Consider the following 20,452-nt stretch of genomic DNA (forward strand, 5'->3'; position numbering starts at 1 on the left):
TCTCTCTCTCGCTCGCCGTCTCTCTCTCCTCCCCCTTTCTCACACACATGTCTACCTACCAGCAGACCATAGACACATGCATTTCACTGCCACTGACACATCTTTCACCGTAATGACAACTTAACAGGTAAGACTTCAGTTTTATTCTTGTTACAGTTGAGGGTTTTTGGTTTGTTTAAGCACTTTGAGACAGGAGTCCTTCTGGATGAGTTTAGAGAAAGTTCAACTTAAACCCAACATTAGCATTATTAGCATACGCTCACATTACTAAAACACACCTGTCCCCCCTGAGTCCTCTTTATCTGGCATCACTTAACAGTTACTTTTATCCAAGGGAGCCATGTTTTTGCTAACTTAACTAATAAAATGTACATCTGAAGGTGACCATTTGTAGGGTTTTCATGGGTTTAATGTTAAATGATGATGTGAATGATGTGAACGTGGATTTTGATAGCAGCATGTAAGTGTAGTCCAGTTAAAATTCACAAATCTGCCCAATTCAGGTCACAAAGTAGGAGATGCATTTAGAAATTAGAAGGCTGAGATGTGCGTTGTGCACAAATAAGCGGCTGCTAGTCGATATTAGGACGATATCCATTATATTTCATACATTTACACTTAGACAGATGAAGGGAAAATGTAAATGAACTGGATTCTCCTGCTTTTTTGCTACCGAAATCTAGCAAATTGTTCTAATGAGAGTATTTTGATCAGAAAATGTGCTCTCAGAGAATATCTAATCAGTTTGATTGACAAGAAGTTCAACGCATAGTGCATGAGTAAAACCAGGCTTTCCCCCCCCGACAATGACAAACTATACAATACTGAGCTCTGAGCCTCAACATCACTTGTTGCATTTCAGTGTTGTTACCCGCAATAACATTTGCTTACACCAAACATGTTCTTAAAAACGACCGCATGCTTGACTTTGTTCCTAGTTAAGATATCTTGATATGATAAACCAGAGCCTCAGTGTACCCCCTGACCCACTTAGTTATTGACAGCAAAAGTCCCTGAAGTATAGGATGTAACCGTTAATATACTAACCTTTTTTAAGAATCTACTACTACTAACTCCTACTGTAATTAAAGTTATATGGGTTAGTTTTTGTTGAAACTGCTTTACAGGAGTCTTAACATGCTTCAGTCATTTTGGAGGTTGTATAATATTTAGTCTAGCCAAACTAAAGAAGAAGAGTTTGTATTCTCTGTACTGTTTTTGCCCTCCTTTGATTTTGTGACCTCCTTTGACATCTGCAGACAGAACGGGAGCAACAACTGCTTTTCTGTTGTTGTTGTTTTTTACTTTTTACGGCATGAATTCAGAAATTCTGCGTCTGTGTCAACGAAGGCCAGAGTTAAAAACATCTCCATTCAACATTTTTCGCTACTCAACGTGAAAATCAAATCCAGATGAACCTGAATTGAGTCGAGTTGCCTTCTTGCTGCACCAGTACTCATCTTTAAATGGCTTCAGTTGCATTGTTCATGGGCTTTCACACTCTGTCTGGAAGAAGGGTTGAAATGAGGAAACGGAAGAAGGTTGCAATGGATTGCAGTGCATTTCAGTTTTATCCAGACACATATGAAGATCAAGGAGGATTCAAAGAAGTAGTCCACTGTTCGTTGTAATATTAACTTACTAGGCCTCTGATATACAATGCTTCTAAGTAGTCAACAGACTAAAACACAAACTAAATAAATGCATAAGAATTCATCTCCCTCTAGTCTAGTATAATAGACATGTTGACGCAGCAGTCTTTCCACATTCTTTGCAAAAGGGCTCAACCTCGGTTAAGTAACACTGGCGGCGCGAGTCATCAGAAATTTTACGTTCTCTCACATATTCTGGTCTGAGGTTTGACTTGAACATTGCGTAACATTAATGTCTAATTCTTCACCTTTTTCTGTGTAGCTTTGGCCTTATGTTTCATAAGAGCTGCAGAGAACCATCCCCACTGTATGATGCTGAAAACGCTTCAGGGTGGGGATGGTGCTGATGGTATTTAGTATGATAGCCAGAAAGCTAAATTTTAGTCCATTCATGCTGTAAAACTACTTGGTTTGCCTTTTGACGGACGACCTGAGAAGTCATGTGACATCTTTTCAACAGTGGTTTTTTGCTCTGGCATGAAGCTGCTGCCAGTGAAGCATCCGGAAAACAGTTGTCTTGTGTACAGTGTCTCCCTTCTCAACGTGGAAACCTGTGGCTCCCTCAGTTGCTGTAGGCCTCTTAGTGGCCTCCATCTCTACTTAGCTTCCCATGCAGACACCCAGTGAACTGAAGGCATATAGTCATTGCCTACAATATTCCTTTATCTTTATGGTGCAGTTTTTGCAAGGAAATCGAGTGTGTGTAACCTAAAATCACTTGACTACAAACAGAGGATCGCCATTCAAATTAATATGAAACTTCTAATCTGCGGCAGTGGTGAATTAGGTGAAAAGGGTTATTGTTTGCGAAATCCATCAATATCTATTTTGTGCTTTATATTCTTTTAGATCCATTTATAGTTATGTAGCTTAGTTACTTTCTTTATAAATTCTCTTCATTAATCCTAGCTTCATCCAGTTTGATTTAAAGATGTGAAAAATAGGACACGAAAAATGGAACTCTATAATATATATTTTGTCCTGCTGGCTTTGTCATATTGCTATATTACTGCGGGTGTTACTGTAGTTATGCAGACATCAAAGTCACTATAAAATGTAAAGCTACAGCAGTGAGAAACCTGGAGTGTAAGACGCTACAGTAACGCAGATGATATCCATCATCCATCTCATTAGCAGCAAGCAGACTGTGGGTAGATGTTAATATAAGGCGTTTTGCCTCCTCACTTTTGATCCGATTTAATATGACTGCACCGATCACTGCCTGGTTAGTGATCACTGCTCACTCACCAGTTTCCAGGACTGGCTATGCTGATCATCAATCATCAGTTCACGCTGTTAACAAAGAAAACTGTTTTTTTCAAAAAATTCAGGAAGTGGAGTGCATTTAGACGGATTAACTATTTTGCATTGAGCAAAATTTCCAAAATTGTTTGAGAATTTTTTGGGGTGAAACAACATTTGGGGCCTTCGAAACACATTGCTCAAGAAAATAGCTTTTTAAACATTTTCTTTTATAGTAAAAGTAGAATTATGTTAACGGCAAAAGTCTAAACATGAAGTTCATCTGCAGGTTTTGTGTTGCTGTCTTTAAACATGAAATACAATAAAATTCTAATGGTCCTCGAGGGAAAACGGTTTACGATCATGGGATGGCCCCAGTGTCTATATACTAGTAATAATAGCATAGATTAGGACCTGTGCAAATACTGCGCTCTCATCACAACCTGAATCACCAAGACATGTTGCAGCTTTCATTACTGACACTGGTATTTTTATCAGCAGAATAGATCGACTGTAATTCCTTTTGTTCTAAAAAATACAAAATGCGGCATCTGAATGCAATATTTAATATTTGTTTACTCCGAGTTAATCGTTTTACTGGCAGTTTAGCCCTGTGCACTCACCAGAATTATAGTATGTTTAGCAGCGTATCAGCGGCCAGTTTCAAGCACAAAAATACACAATACTGTATTTTATTATATATTTACAATACTGCACCTGACCTCTGTGACCTTTCTTTGAATGGATCATTTTATTCAGAACTCAGACCCTTGCAATAATAAATTATAATTGTTGGTATTTTCTGCATCCATGTATGTAGAATTCACAATAATGGAAAGTGGCATATTGCCAGTATCGTTCTGTATCAGCAGTGTCACATGTTTGCAGCTTTATGTGTGATCAGATTTAATCACAATGAAATGACGGACTTTAACCAAATAAATGGACATGATCGTAAAGTTGCCATTCATTTCTACGCATATCTACAACATGATGCTGCAGAAAATTGAAAGTTGGAAGCTTTATAACGGCTTTAGCTCTTAAAAAAGTTGAAATACGGGTTATTGGAGACTACAGTTTACAGTTTAGGTCAATCAGTGCACCTTTAGATTACAGCTTAAACACGGTTGTCCCTCTGGTCTTGGGCTTACGTAGGAATGCGCATCCAACTTTTGGCGCATTTCACCTTGTGTATTAATAAATGTCCATCATGTGAAACTGACATTAGAATGTCCCGTGATATCCACCGTGGAACCACGCATTGTGGAACAAAAAGAAATGTGGCATTGTGCTGTAATTACTGTATTCGTTCATTTTATGGACTTTTTATAAATGCTTTCAGGTGGCTCTTCCTGTGGTGCAGACTGAAATGGTTTGTTTTACTTAAAAGAAGCCTGTAACAGTCTTTAGAAGTGTTTAGCATTGCAGTCACATGTGCACACAGTGGGGTCTTTTTTGGCTTGTGATCTTGTTTTAGACGCAAAAGCTCTGTTTCAGGCGCGCTTTTAATCATTTGTAAAAGCACCATATGCATTAAAAAGAAAATATGCAATTTCAGCCACATTATTTTTTTGTTTAAATACATCAAAGTCGTCAAACTTTCCTGCAACTCTGCATATCACGCAAACCTGCCTGGGGTCCCCTGTGAATCTCTGGCGTGTATCTTATGTTTGTGTCTACCACTGAAATACTGATCCTAAGCAATTCCAAGTGATTAACCAAAAAGCATAGCTCAGACACAGTGAGTTCACAGAGTTCCCCTGCACTGAAGCATTGCATAAATCCAGGTTCAATGTGAATGTATTTTTTTTTTTTTTAAACCTTTCTGTCTACTATTTAGCTTTTGTTTTATAAAATGTTACCATACTGTCTGACAGTGTTTCAGACATAATGTCTTTAACACACTCTCCATGACTGATTTTCCAAACGATTTTCGTTAACAAATGGGGATCATTTGGCAATACAGGTACACTGGCTTTTGAGTACATCTCTTCATTGAATCAGAGTTGCCTTTTAGCTTTAAGTGTTTGCATGAAAAGGCATTCAAGGAAAATATTAAATTTTTTAACAAAAGTCTCTTTCACCTTCTCCTTGAGTGATGAGCAGTTTCACTTTTGTGCGTTCAGTATTTTATATACACCATCTTGTACTGTCCGTTACACTACATCTACAGCGTCAGCATGGGCCATCGTCATGTAACAACAAAGGTTATCGACGGGGCATTAGCTTATTCCACAAACACCTTGGCATTATCATTTCAGTGCTGGTAGTCACAAGACTAAGAGGGTGCCTGTTTTGCAACAACAACTCATGTTATCCGGTTCTGTAATTTCTCCCTTATCCATTCTGTTACTCTGTTCCCGCCAGTCATCACTTCATTTCTCAGTGACGGAAGGCAGGCTCGGAGAAAAAAAAAGTTGAGAGAAAAAGTCCAGAAGTGCGTCTTTCTTTCCCCCTCCTCTGCTCCCGCAGCTTTTTATAGTTAATTTGAGAGAAAACTAGAGAAACGTCTCCCCCATACTGACTCCTCCGCACTCCCCTTCCACCCTCTCACATCCTTTCATGCACACATGTCTTTATTCGACTGTTTTCTCATGGTTACATACACGAATGTATGCAAATGCGTACACACGGGAGACACAGATAAATAGGCGAACATGTCAGAATCTCAGGCGTAAAGAAGGCTGGATGTGCTGAACTGGAGATACAGAGACCAAAAAGTAAAAAAAAAACTGTAAGAAACCACTTTAATTTGACGCCTTACATTTGAAGGTTTTTATTCCACAAAACTATACTCAGTTTTTGTGATGTCTTTTCTTCGCTGCACTTAATTATCAAATATCTTGAAAAGACATCATTTTATTCTAAAACATATGACTAAATTGTAATGAGAGGAGGATTTTTAACCTGACAGTTTGAATTTAACAAAGTACTTCCCATGTTGGATGAGCAAGAGCAATGTAAAAAGAGTCCGGGGAAATGTGCTGTCTCATTTCCCTTTCAGAGGCACATTTTTCAGGACTAATCTTCTTGAGCAAGAGAATCTCACTCCCTGCTGTCAATCGACTGCATGTTGTTTGGCTGTAAGTGTGCCCCCAGCAATGTAAAGATGACTCAGGTATCGACACTGATCATCTATTTTATATTGACATCAGAAAATGTTTTACAGCAGCTCAGGAAACCATCAGATTTAAAATATTTGAAAGAAATGTAATGTAGTCATGTTATCTGCGACTGCACTGGCTTCAAATAACATGATATAATACATCAATAAAATAAAGTGATCATGTATGCTAATATTGAGGTTATTGTGTCAGACACTTTGTGTACTTACCACATTATTATCTATTATGCATGTTAATGCTGAGGTTTCCAGCTATGAGAAGTAGTCACACTGTACAGGTGACCTCAGCATTAACATGATCACCTACACACACTGACTCTCTTACACACACACTTTTGCTCCTTTTCTCGGTCTCACTCTGGCCACTCTCCCACACGTGATAAAGTTATTTACTATTACCAATCAGTGATGTGTTGGAGGATTCTGTCTGAAATATATATAATGCTACATTGATTGGTGAACACATTTAGGGTCGAAAAACCTTTTTATCCAAACTGGGATCCGTTTAACAAATGCGATTTGCGAGTACTGCTTGCACTCAGATCACAAACGGCTTCAGCATCATAAATTGCATCTGTGAGAGTCGAGCAAGTTTAGTATCAACTCGACAGGGTTACCATTGCTCAGTGAAAGCGACAGTTTTATCAGAAAGGTATTTACGTCCCTGATTTCACAACAGATGCTGTCATTTTCAATACAATATTCACAATTTTCCAGATTTAGAAAGTAGCGAAGTACATTCTCCAGTGGTGTACTGACGTGCAACTGTGAGGTGACACATCCTTTGAGCATTTCATTCAAGATTTTATACATTTAATTTGTACATTTCATAGTTGACCATATGTTATACATACCATATGCTGTTATTTCGCATTGTACTGTTTACTACTTTATCCTAAAATTGAATTTACAAATGACGATCATTAAGATTCTAAAGATGAATTGCTTCAGTTTTAACAACTAATAACAATACTGCAAGAAGTTAACATTAAGCTTAAATCACCCTGATCAACAAAACAATAAAGCTACTGCCAATATGTTCATACATCATTATTTACCATTATTTGGGTTTTGCTTAAATTTCAATTTTTTGGTCTTTTTAGGCTATTATTTAGTAATATAGTATTTTTACATTTACATTTATGCAGAAAATTAGTGTTCACTTGTCACACAATTTAGTACCACTAACTTTATTTAAACTGCTTTATCGTTGCCTGTCCTGTCTTTGCTTAACAGACTTGTGTGTGCACGTGTGTGCGTCAGAAGTTATTGAAGTTGCTCACGGACCTGCGGACCTGTCAGCGGTTATGTTTGAGGTTACGTGTGCGTGTTTGAGTGGGTGTTTTAAGGCTAAATGACATAACAAAGGTAGAAAACAGCACATTGACATGTTAAAGGTTCAAGGTACAAACTTTGTGTGTATGTGGGTGAGTGGGTAGGTGAGTAGGTGGGGCTGCAGGGTGTTTAGAGGGTTCCCTGAACCTCATCGTTTGTCGCCGTCTTCCTTCCTGTTTCATTCTTTCTCACTTCCTGTCAGCTGACTCAGCCGGAGAATCTTGATCTGGTAAACATCTACGCTACCGCCTCTGCATACACACTCTCACACACATGCTCACACATACACATACACTTAAAAAAATGTACTGTATGTAGTCACACAAAGATGTTTGCGTGTACATTCACACATTCTGAAAGACGCAAACATTAATATTTCACACATACACACACCTTTATCACACTCATTACTTGGGCAAAAATGTTACTAAGGTCACCCAAAGTAGCACCTTATACCAACAGCCTGCAGTTGTATAATACATGTGTATTTATATAACTGAAGGTGCTAAAAGTGTATTTCAACTGCTGATTTAAAAGTCTCCAGGAGTTAAGAAATCCCAGAGTGTTTTAGTAACTTAAGCATGTTAAAAAAAAGGAACTACAGGAAAGAACAACAATAAAAGAGAAGAGTGCCAAAACGGGGGTGGGACAAGAACATAGATGCACACCAAAAAGCAGCAAGGACAAGAAGACTGAGGAAAGCAGAGAGATGAAAAGCCAGCAAACGAAAGAAGAAAGGCAGGACAAGAGAGAGAAAGAAAAAACAAAGTTGGGCGCATGGTGAGACAGAGAGAGATAAGGACAGGCAAAGAGACGGAAAGAGAGACAGAGAGATGGAGGAGGGGGGCAGAGAGATAAAGATAGCTGAAAGGAGGGAGATCCGTCAGCGTTTGTTTCCTCAGGATGTGGTTACCACGACGACGAAAAGGCAGAGAGGCAACATCACTACCCGCTGGTCCCCTCTGACACCTGCAAGTGAGTGTGAAAGTCAGAGAGTGTGTGTGTGTGTGTGTGCGCGTGCGCGTGCGCATGTACATGTATATCAGCGAGTAAATGAGTGCGTAAGTTAGTGTGTGTGCGCTTATGTGTGTGAAAAAGACAATGTATCTGGTGGTCTGTGTATCTGGTTGCGTGTTTGTGTCCATTTTGTTTTATGTGTGACAGACTGTGTGCGTGTGTGTGTGTATGTGTGTGTGTGCTGTCAGAAGATACACAGTTAAGAGAGACAGACATAGGAAGGACTATGTGAGAGGTTGAAAAATCTGAAGGGGGAAATAATTAGAACACTCGAGACAGATGAAGAAAATCAGAAGAACAACTAGGACCCGAAAACATGAACAACAGAAGACGAACATATGTGAAAAGGAAATTAAGCGCCAAAGACTGGTAAAAAAAAACAACCTCAAAACGTATACAGTGTATTTGTCTCTTCATGTCATCTTCCTCTTCTTTCTCTTTCTGACTCATTCAGCGTCTTATTTAGAGCAGAATGTGGTTGCGAGGAAGAAAGACCAACGAAAGACTTACAGATTTACTGCAGCGCAATGTAAATGTTTGCAGTATGTCTGTTCTTAAAGTGAATTTCTAACAACCTGCCGTGCTCTTGAAACATTGTTTTTATGAAGATCACAGTAACATTAGAAAAACATTATTTTATCCAACACTTATGAACTCGCACTGCTTTTAGTTGAACGTAGCTTTGCGTTTGCTAGCAAACTTACCTTGTCTTTAGCTTCTCCTTCTCCTGTGTTGCCAGTTTGGCACAAGGGCTAATGCATTTTTCTTCAGTTTATGTTGCAGACATTTCCAAGCACAACGGATAATCTGTAACCTGTTTTATGGGGCAAGCAAAACCAAATGGCATCAGTCGAGGTAGACTGTGCCGGCGTGGATGCTCAACAGGAATACGCATGCTAGAAACTGCTAATCAGAGCTTCATTTGGTATAAAGAAGGTACCCTTACTGTACATTGGCAGCCTGCATAATTCATTTTAGGCAGAGATGGTAAATGTGCATGAATTATCAGAAAATGACCTTAATACTTGAAGGGGTTCTATACAAACCATTTATGGACAGAGGATTTATGAGATGTGATAGCATCTGCCTACTCCGGTTACTTGAAACCAGCCTGTTTTCCCAGCACTTAATATCTACCTATCTACCTAAAAAATGGTGTTAGATGTTGATCTTGGTCATGAGGTGAAGCCTTCTAATCTAATTGATCATATACGTCAGTAATCTGAAACCATTAGCTGGTGCCCGATGTAGCAAGGCTGAGTCCTTGCTGCAGCAAATGTTGGTTCGAGTCCAACCTGTGGGCCTTTGCTGCGTGTCATCCCCTCTCTCTCCCCCCTTCCTGTCAGTCTTCACCTGTTCCATCTAATCATAACTAAATACTAATGAGGCACCATGTTTGGTGACAGCTAAGGAAATAACATTTGTTATATAGCTCAAATTTCTAATTGGGTGTAACACTAATCAAAGCGCTAATGTTACATTATTGTATTTGTTCGTTCATACTTTCACACTGTTTCTGTCTGCCTCCAGTAGGCACTCTAGCTACACCCAGCGAGCCATCATGGACGACCGATCATCCACCCAATCCTTCCCAAACCTCCACCACCATCGCCACCGCCCATCTTTTCACCTCACCTTGCCCAGCCTTCAAGACCCTGAAGAAGGATACCCGTCCTCTCAGCCTGCCCTGGATACTCAATATGGAAGTAGAGGGGAAGAATCCACAACCTCCTTCCTGACTTCCAGCAACTCTTCTGGGGGAAGGAGGGCGAGCAGTGGGGTTGACAGAGGCTTGCTAAACACAAGTGGTAGCGGTTTGGATGGAGATGCTAACTTGGGAGGCCATCTTGACGGAGAAGGCGGGTTAGGCGGCCATTTTGCCGACCCTTGGTACGGGAGTAGCAAAAAAGAGCAAGTTTGGGAGGACGGGAAAAGTTGTGAAAGCGCTGCAGATGATTTTTATAGTAAAGGTGATTGCTACAGTAACGCAAATGATGTGTTTTACACCATGAATTGCAGCAACGAGGATGGAGTCAGGCGTAAACTCAGAGCAAACTATAATAATTATGCCCATGCTAGCTATGAAGCTAAAAGCGAAACGGTTTACAATAGGGAGGCTAACGTTAGCCATTATACTAAACAAACTACTTCCTACAACAGAAGTGCGCCAGGGAGCTTTAGTGACAGCAGTGTAGAGTTTTGTAGGACTGATTCAAGAGTGAGTGATAATTATTTAGGAAGAGAAGAAGATTATGGGTCCAGCTGTGGCTCAGGCGAGGATCAGCTACAGCCTCTTGAGGTTGAAGGACCCTGGCTCAGTGTCTCTCCGTCGAGTCAGTCCGGAGATGGCAGGTGGAGAGGGACAGCAGACAGCCTCACTTTGACCTCGGGGTGCCTACCGCAGAGATCACCTGTCGGCATCAGCAGCGGGACATACACACAGAAACTGGACTCCTTCTCCGAGGCTTTCCTCTCCCAGCGAAAGAGAAGATGCCCTGTCATTCCCATCGGGGATTCCTCTGGACAAATCTGGGACTATGGAGTAGAGAGAGGAGAAAGCCCTGGATTGGTCAAGTCAAGGCACAGCTGTGCTTTTGATTCGGACTCCTACCTGCCTCCCTCCTCCTCTTCTTCACCTGCTCACCCCTCTTCTTCCCACCTCATGTCTTCCGTTCTTAGTCCTCCGCCCACACCTCTACCTCCTCCCTCGCACTCGCCTTCCAAGATGGAGTCTCCCGGTTCGTTTGTGGGCACCGGACATTCAGTGTCCCAGGGGGGGGATTCACTTGGTGCGCTCCATTTTTTCACTTCCCGCCTTCAGTCTCTCCCATCAATCCATTCCCCCCAGATGATGTGGAAGTTTCCACTTTCTAGCAACATCGAGGGAAACCTGAGATCTTCTCACGGCAGTGACTATGGCAACATCACAGGTAAGCTACTGTGTGTTCATTTTTGTGAATGAAAGCATGGTAGCAAGAAGAACATAACATTTTTTATTTAGTGTTTGCCATAACTGCTTGAGAAAGACAAAACTGAAATAGAGTAATAAATAGAGAGTATACTTAAAAATGAACTTACACAGAAAACCACAGGTTAATACCCTCATGTTAATTTACGGGACATGTGGGTTTTAGTAGGTGAACTTGTGAAATTTCCCATTTCCCGTATGCAAATTACATTTTCACTTTTCACATTTTCATGTATGAAACCATTTGTAAAAGACGTCTTTTGTACTATTTTACGCAATGTGAAAACTTTAAGAAGAGCAGGCTATATCCAGGATGTATGCTTAGAGTTCACATGTGCTTTTTCACAAGAATTGATAGTGTTTTCAACCAACAAACACCTTCTGTCACTGTGTGCTGTAACACTTTCCTGTCTGCACAGAGAACCGTGATGTTTCTGTTTTTTTCCCCCCGTTTTGTTTTGTCTGACTGTCTGCCACGCTCAAAATGATCAAGCAGTTTTACAGCACAGACCATTATGAAGCACTGACAACATCATGAATTTCTACTGTTCTTGTTCTCCCCCTTTCTCTTTTTTCCAGCCTCACACAACATCCTTCAGTCTCCAGAATCGCCATTCCTCACGTCGCTCCACCCACCCAGTACACTCTGTCCTTCCAATACTCCATCCCTTCATTCCTCCTTCCATCTTCCCTCTCATCCATCTCACCTTTCCGGCCAACAACATGAGGCAGCGGAAAAGATAGCCCCTTACACGGTGACCCAGAAAGTAAAGAATGGACCGACCAATCTGAACCAATCACAGCTGCAGGTACAGTACGCCACGTCTACTCATTTTCACACACGGAATTAGAAATCAATAAATTCTTTTATATTACAATTTTTTTCATTGACCATAAGCCTATCACTTAGTTTAAATTGTGGTAATAACAGATCATTAAATACATTTTAATGTTTTAATCATATGTTTATTTTTGAATTAATCTTAATTAATGTGTTAAATTTGCCACCAAACTAGGGTGGCCGCTGGGGTGGGCAGGCATTTCTTACCACCCCTCTAGATCTGCCCCTGTTTTAGCCATCAACGTTTTGTCCACTACTTGTGTTCAGTGCAAATTAGTAAATGTTAGCATGCTAAGAACATTGAAAAAATTATACCTGCTAAACAGCCGCATGTCAGCATTGTCATTGTGTGAATGTTAGCATGCTGATGTCAGCATTGCAGCCTCACAGAGCTGCTAGCAGCGCTGTAGACTGAAAGACCCACAGCCAGCCTGTAGTTAGCTCATTAGCACTAAGTGTGTGAATAAGCAATCTGCACTTTCTCCCACAATTAATGTGACGGTGTGCCAAGCAGCATTTTGTTTTTATTTGTACCTGTAATCATGCAGGCCAGGGACATGGAAAATATCCCTTAAAGAGAACCTCCACAGACATTCATACACTGCTAGCAAACACTAAGCTTGCTGTCCCACCACTGAGTCACTTTTTCTTTTTTGCTGGTCAGTTGCCTGGAATCCTACAATGCCTTTCAAATCAAACTGCTCATGTACCGTTAATGAATGGAAAATGAATGGGGGCGAACTCCGCCTTGCACTATGTTTAGTGGTTCTTTACTGTTTTTTCTTTACCATCTTTATTTTTCTTAGCTTTCTCTTTATTAGTCAGAAAGGACACTTCTGTTGATTGGTTGAACCTCTAGTTACAGGAAGTATCCAGGCCAAAATGACCTTTTATTATGTACAGAAAAGTATAAGTACAGGCTTTATAAGTCTAGCTCATGAATATCGACTACATTGCAGAAGCCACATTTTCATGGTGGGGTTGCCAGGTTTGCGCATTGTCGTCACTTCCATCAATAAAACCCACTGGAGACTGAGTAGCGAGGAGGCAGCGCTCGCTACAGCTGGAGAAGCTGTGATGATGTAGTGGGCGTATACGTAAATGGTTGTTTGTCAAGAAATTACGTTAGTTCCAACAGCAAACCACAGTCTTGGTTTTATTTTTAGAGATGTATGTATGAATAGATGCAGTGAGTAAATCAGACAGATATGGAGTTGGTGAAATAAAAAATGGCAACCAATTATACTCAAAATACATGTTTGAGGAGTTGCCTTTTAGATGCCTCCAAACCCCCACCCAAAAACTGTTAGGTCGTGTCTAAATACTGTCTTTTAGAACTTGTACACACACCACATTTTTATTTCTGCTTTTGCGTATTACTGTGTATTAATCCTAAAAGGCTAACCGCTTTTTCCTTGTGTTCTTGCAGCAACAGGCCTCCCCGATCTTCACTGGAACTCCATTTTACAGTATCCTTCACTCCAGCAGGGGTCAAAAGAGGGGCCGCTACACTCCTCGACCCCTCCTCAATCCTGTACGCAGGGGGAGGGGGCTGTACTACTCCATCTCATCTCTCCAACATAGAGAGGAGGAAACAGCATGTGGAGAAGAAGACGATGAGGGTGGTGTGTTACCGTAAGTGAAATGCTGTGGGTGCTCAACATTGCGAGAGTGAACATTGAGTGAACAAAAAACTGGCAAATGTATCGCTTGACTGTCTATCACTTTGTGTATTTTGATGCACGTTCAGAAACACATGCAGATAGAACAAATCTGTATCTTATGAGTTTGACCTTTTTCACTTTCTCGCTTTCAGGTATGTCAACGTGGGCTGTGAGTTCCAGGCAGAGCTTCCTCCTTGTTTTGTAGGTGGCAAGGGCTCAGGGTTGTGGTCACCAGAGGAGGCATCCCCTAGGGAACAGTTGCTCTGGAAACCATGGGGCGAGCTGGAGGAGGGTGCCAACTCACAAGACCAAGGTAAAATAAAGCTTTCCTAGCCAAAACCTTTTTGAATAAATAGCTCAAAGTAATAATGGCGCAGAACATGTCAGGAAAGATAGACCCTGAAAACAAGAAATTCGGTTCATTGTCAGTCATGACAACTGATGACTGTTGTGTGTGTGTGTGTGCGTGTGCGTGAATGAACAGTGGAGAAGCTGTTATCCATGTGTAGTTCCAGCTGTTTACCAGGAGGGGGCAGTAACACAGAGCTGGCCCTGCACTGTCTGCACTACTGTCAGGGGAACACAATGGTAACACTGACTTCCTTCATTTATTCTTCATTAATTCTTTTACTATGCACTCACTCTATCATTTTCATCCTCAGTCCATGACTTACTCCCACGCATCACCCACTCATACTCTCTTGTCTTTCTTTCTTTCTTTCTTTCTTTCTTTCTTTCTTTCTTTCTTTCTTTCTTCATATCCAGTTAGTTCTCTTCAGAACCATTGCATGCCTCATCTTTCTGTTCTCTGCCTCCTCCATCCCTCTCTCCTGTGCAGGCCACACTGGAGATGCTGCTGTTCTCACAGCCCTCGCCAACAGGAGACTACCACTACCCTGGTAAACCTTTGACCTTTGACCTCGCTCTAAGTCTTGGGTTTCTTAAATCTGTTAAAGGACAATTCCTAAACTGTCTTAACCTGAGTTAACTCCGGTCTCACCCGATTATGTTTTTGAGTTGAAATCTCAACAAAAATAGGAAAAGAAGTGAAATGAACTAAAATGTGTTCCAGTGACAACAATCAACAGTTGTTTGCATGTCAAAATGTGAGTCAGCAAAGGGGTAACCATTCCCACTGTACATACAATAGTAGCCTTTGTAGAAATCCAATCCTCCTGCCTCTTTCATCACATGCCACCCTCATCACCATGTCACCCCTCCCTCCCCTCTCCATCGTCTTTGAACTTCCTTTAAAATCCACCAAGAAACAATGTAAGGTAACAGTTCTGCACAGTAGTGTCCACTCAGGTGGGTTGCCTGTCCGCCACATAACAACACTTACAGGTACATGCAAGGTGCACTGTTAAAGCAGACAGTCACAGTGGTGTCAGACTCATAATCACCTTTCTTTTCACCAGTTATTGTGGAGTTGCTGCAGGAATTTACACAATTCACCACAGGGTTTTATTACTAAGTTATTTGTTGCAGGGTGACCTGTTGGTATTTGTTTTTATTGTTTCTCATGCCCTCTTTCCCCCTCGGGCTCCTCTCTCTCTGTAGGTAGTGACTTTTGGACAGACAGTGAAAAGAATGTCTTCAGTGCAGCTCTGGGAACTTATGGAAAAGAGTTTTCACTCGTACAGAAAATGGTATAACTATTATTCATGCATTGCTTGTTATTTATGCTGCAATCTTATAATGATTAACCTCTCAGTGCTTTCCTTTTCTAATCTGTCTTTGTCCTAGCATAAAAGTGACTCTTAAATATTTCTGCAACTATTTATATTTATATTTTGTGGATTATAAGAGCAACCACACAGTAGCAGTATACCGTGTAGCTAGTGTGTAACTGATAAAGCAGTTTTACTCTGATTATGGCGATGCCAAGAAGCCAGAGTAATACTCGTGTTTAGCAGTTCTGTCATCCACATTATTTAGCATGAGGCATGAGCCTCCCCTTCAGCTCTTTACGGTCGCCTTAAGATGGCAGTTAATGTGTGTCTGGCATCTCTAGTCTATAATTTGAGCAAGTGCCATTACCAGATCCACTGGTTAGCTTCATTCAACCATACCCAACTATGAGATTACCAAAAGTGCACCACCACTAAAACTCACTGACAGTGAAAATAAAAGACTAGGAATATCAGTTTACAGTGAATGCATCGGTTTGGTTATGTTTTTCTGAAATATGTTGTCTAACATAATATTTGGAATCTTGCTGAGGTAGACGTGGAAAAAGTTGCACTGTCAGGTCCATTTTTGAGTGCCAAGTATTCACTATGTGGGTGTTTGCATGTATGTGTGTGTTGCAGGTGAGGACGAAGACCGTGTGCCAGTGTGTTGAATTTTTCTACCTGAGCAAGAGGCTCCAGGACAAGCAGAAGAAACAGAAGGAGGAGGAGAAAAGAGATGCAGAAATGGAGCAGCAGAAAAGTGTAAGAAACACGTGAAAGAAGCAGTCTGGGATTTAGTGTTAAAATCATTTTGCCTCTTGTTAAGATGCCGCAGCTGATCCAGGGTCTCCCGCTGATGTTTCTTGCAGTTTGTGTTTTAATGTCAGCCTTTTGCTTTAGTTCTCATCCTCTTTCTATTGTTCTCTATTTTCCTGTTGTTGTTGTTGTCCCTTTAGCAATGTGTGTATTGTTTGGATACTCTGTGGCCTCCACTGCATCTTGCAGTCTGATCCCTGACAGAAACAGCTTATAGAATAGAAACAAATATATAGTGTTCCTGGTGTAAGAAAGAATTTGGAATATTTGTAAAGGCTTGTGTAGTGACTTAAACGGTTATCCAGTGTGGAATGCAGCGCAACAAGTCAGTCACGGCAATTGGTCCTGTTTTCATAGGTAACACCCAACTGTCAGCCAGTGAACAGACAGTTTGGACTGGAGGAGGCGGTTCCAGTGCCCTCATTGGCCAGCTACTTCCCCTGCAAGCTGTGTGGCAAGTGAGTAGGACCATTCATACTGGAGGAAGCTCCTACACAAACTCTCTCCATGTTTAGCTTCAGGGTGAGCTTACAGATGGTATCAATTTTCAAGTCTTCTTTCCAAACCTGTCTTTCTGTTTACCCTTTCCTTGCTCCAGAATGTTCTACAAAATCAAGTCCCGCAATGCTCACATGAAGATCCACCGCCAGCCTCAGGAGGATTGGACCGACAGGCGGCTGCAGCACCAGCTCCTCACCCAGCGTCTGGCTCTCAGTCGTTCCACCAACCTCATGCCAACCCCAAGCAGTAATCTGCTCCCGCCCCAGGCTCCAGCTCGGACCTTTTCCTCCTCTGCCCTCCCTGGAACACCAAGCAACAACAGCAATGCCGACAATGTCCTCAATTCTGTAACCAATAGCAACGCCATCACTCCCAGCAATGCCAGTGTCCTAGATCCCAGCACCGTGGTAACATATAGCCACATCGCTGCTTCAAACTCTCATGTAATCACTAATATTGATGGTGGAGACTCGAATCAGAGAGAGCCCACCACTGTCTTATCTTTCCACCCATCATGGGGCTCATTCGGACATGGCCCCGACCCCGCGACCTTCTTCTGCAACACAGATGGGAAAGACAATGTAGGAGCTGGGACAGTGGGAGGGAAAGAGCCAATCAACTGGCAGTAAAGTTTAACTCTCCCACAAGCATTACTACCACCAAGGTCTAAGAATATTCAGAAGTGTGTTTAATTCAAACTAAATGTTTATCCAAAATTAAGTGCTTTTTTTAAACTCAAACATTTTTATGTTTTTGTAAATTGTGTAATTAAATGTGTTACATATTTAAATGTTTCTTATGCATTTGACATTTGAATAAAATTACTAAACCTATGGTTGTTTTTTGATGTTTCTGACTTCAGTAGAACCACAACACTTACATATATTAAACAAACCAGAAATAACATGTTAATTTGTGAACTAGGCTAGCTGTTTCCCCCTGTTTTCAGTCTGTGTGCTACGCTAAGCTAACTGTCTTCCAGGATGTAGCTTTATATTTAACAGACAGACGTCGTATTGATCTTCTCATCTAGCTTTTGGCAAGAGAGAAAATAAGCATATTTTCCAAAATATCAAACCATCCCTTTAATGCTCACACAGGAGAAGCCAGATTGTACTGACTTCCCCCAAAATGTTTTTGCTCTTAAGTCTAAACCTCCTCCAAAGATAGACATACATGAGCTAACAAACACATCCACAGGAACATACACACACACACTCACAGAGCTTGTTGAAAGGTTTTGATATAACACCATAATGGGCTAATATTGACCTTGGTAGACCATCTCCTCTCTCACAGCTGTCTGAGTACTTGGGTGCCCGGAATTGACCTGTTGATGGTTAACTACACTGATTATGTGTGTGTGTGTGTGTGTGTGTGTGTGTGTGGGTGTGTGTGTGTGTTTTGACTGTGTCCTGGAAGATGCTGAGGAAAAAGGCATTATGAATGTGCGTGTGTGGGTAGTGTGCACAGTATCTGTGTGAGAGAGTGTCCGCTGAATTTCAGATTCCTCAAAAATGAAGCAAATAAATGTTGGTAATGACATAAACCTGAGCTGGACATTAAAAATCCTCACATAAACAACATCCTGTTCATCATTATTTAGCAAATGCACATTTTCAGTATCTAAAAGCTAGTGTTCATACTGACTGCAGAGGTGTGTCATCCCTCGTCTGTCCTCACCTCTACTGAGTTACACCTCTTTGTGGTGGCTCAGATGCCTTTCTCAAGGTGGTGAGCTTTGGTTCCATATCTCCATGAATGTTACTGTCACTGTGACAGTGATAACAGTGTTTGCACGGGTGTGCGTACGGTATATTATAATGGGCCGTATGTCCTTCTGTATATCCTTGCTAAAGAAAACCTGTGAGGTAAGGACCTTGAGTGTACGAATGCATGGATATGTGTTTGATTTCATGCATCTCTCTATGTGCATGTATTTGTCGGCATCACGTGCTTACCCTGAATGGCTCCTCCCCCCTGACAAAAGTCCACCATGTCTAGCACAGTTTGTTTGCCCTCTTTTCTCTGTCTGTTTCTCTGACACCCGTTTTTTCAGATTCTTTCCTCCCACTTCTCTAATATAGAGTATGAGCTGTTTCTAGTTAATAAATGTGCTCAAGCTGTTGTCAGCTTTGTCCTCTTTTCTTGCTCTTGGGGCCATAGCCTCCAGTATAAATAGTTCTAACTTCCCAGAGCAATGATCAGCATTACAATCGCTGTCATTGGTTGGAGTTTTGTTTTTGGACTCTAATTGGAAAGTTAAAGTAGGGGGAAATCATAGTGGCAACCAGCAGAAGTCCTGAGTGTTGGCCATATTCAGAGAAAGAGAGGGAGGGAGCGAGAGCACAAGCATGTAGATAAAGGGGGAGAGGGAGACTAGACCAATAGGGTGAAGGAAGGGGGGACTGGGGAGAGAATAAACAGAGAAGTTACTGAGCAGTGGCTATTCACCTATTCATGGAGAGCAACTCTTTGCCAGTTGACTGAGCTCGTGGCCCCACCGCAACCCATCCCCACTGTCTCTCATTTGCTGCTTTTCTTTTTGTTTTTCCTCACTCAAGTGGTACCAGTGAACAAAAGCAGCTTTTTCAGGACAGTTGTGTCAAGGGTATGATGCTTAGGAATGCCTTACCAACAAAACTACAGCAGGTTTGTTCACATACACACGGTCCTGTAAAGATATCCTCATACATTAAAGTGTAATAACATATACTGGGTAAAATCAAGTAATAGAAAGAAATAGAAATAGATTGTTGAAGCAAATCAGCATATGATTCATCCTGGCATCTGTTATGCATTTAGGTTTTATCACAGCTACATTTTTATCCAATATATTATCTCACTCGTTCCTGAAACCTCAACTAATACCAGACTGCATGTACATGTAACATAAGAGACTGATAACAATGTTTTGTCTTTATCTCACTGAGACGTAGTACTATGTAAAGACTGCTCATAGTGCAAAATAGCCTTAATTTAGGGACACTAAAAAAGAACTGCTGAACTTGTGGAAATGCAAAATAAAGTAATTCATAGGTGACTTTAAATGACACCTGACATAGTAGTTTACTACTCCCTTTTTACTTTTATAGGCTAGGACTAGTTAAGGTAAACTAATTTCCTTCTCTTCCTCCTCTCCTGCAGAAGAAAGTCTTATATTGAGAGAACTTACTTTGTCCTTCTTGGAAAAATTAGCATCTGAGAAAAGAAGGAAGGATTCCATCTCACGGTTTTATCACTTGAGCGACACTGTACGTTGGGCCGACAGCTGTCATTGACACAGTTGGAGGTTGGGCTTTATTATGTAACTGTTGGCACAGCCACATTACATTATTGTGGAAAAAACAGAAACTTTAAAGTTTTATTCACTATCCTCCTGCTGCTGGCACATGATATTGTGTGGTGGGGAAAAGCTAAGCCTTAATAATTAATATTATAGGTCAGTAAACTCTGCAGTAGCCTCTTCAGAGGTGTGTCAGCTGACTTACCAGGTAGGGCAAAAAGTACATTAGCATCCTAGAAATCAGTGTCATAGGTGTGGACGATGATAAACACTGACCCCCACCAAACATACCCCCTGACATTTGTGCACCCTTTTACATAAGCAAAATGACAA

The 20,452-nt window shown here is 41.1% G+C and overlaps 1 protein-coding gene across 2 annotated transcripts; it reads left to right on the forward strand.

The window, feature by feature from the left end:
* On the forward strand, nt 1-17,633 carry LOC118338036. Of its 2 annotated transcripts, none has more exons than XM_035675192.1 (11): nt 1-127; nt 9,901-11,300; nt 11,918-12,147; nt 13,609-13,814; nt 13,996-14,156; nt 14,328-14,431; nt 14,682-14,742; nt 15,404-15,492; nt 16,156-16,278; nt 16,690-16,790; nt 16,931-17,633. In XM_035675192.1, the coding sequence occupies exons 2-11, from the start codon at nt 9,932-9,934 to the stop codon at nt 17,460-17,462; spliced, it is 2,976 nt and encodes a 991-aa protein (XP_035531085.1). In that variant the 5' UTR covers nt 1-127; nt 9,901-9,931; the 3' UTR covers nt 17,463-17,633. The 2 variants fall into 2 exon arrangements, with proteins under 2 accessions (XP_035531085.1, XP_035531084.1); XM_035675191.1 differs by lacking the exon at nt 1-127 and adding an exon at nt 7,803-8,739.
* Nucleotides 17,634-20,452: the final 2,819 nt, after the last annotated feature.

This window comes from Morone saxatilis, unplaced genomic scaffold (genome assembly GCF_004916995.1).
Source record: "Morone saxatilis isolate NCDOM2014 unplaced genomic scaffold, NCSU_SB_2.0 Contig4, whole genome shotgun sequence".
NCBI lineage: Eukaryota > Metazoa > Chordata > Actinopteri > Moronidae > Morone > Morone saxatilis.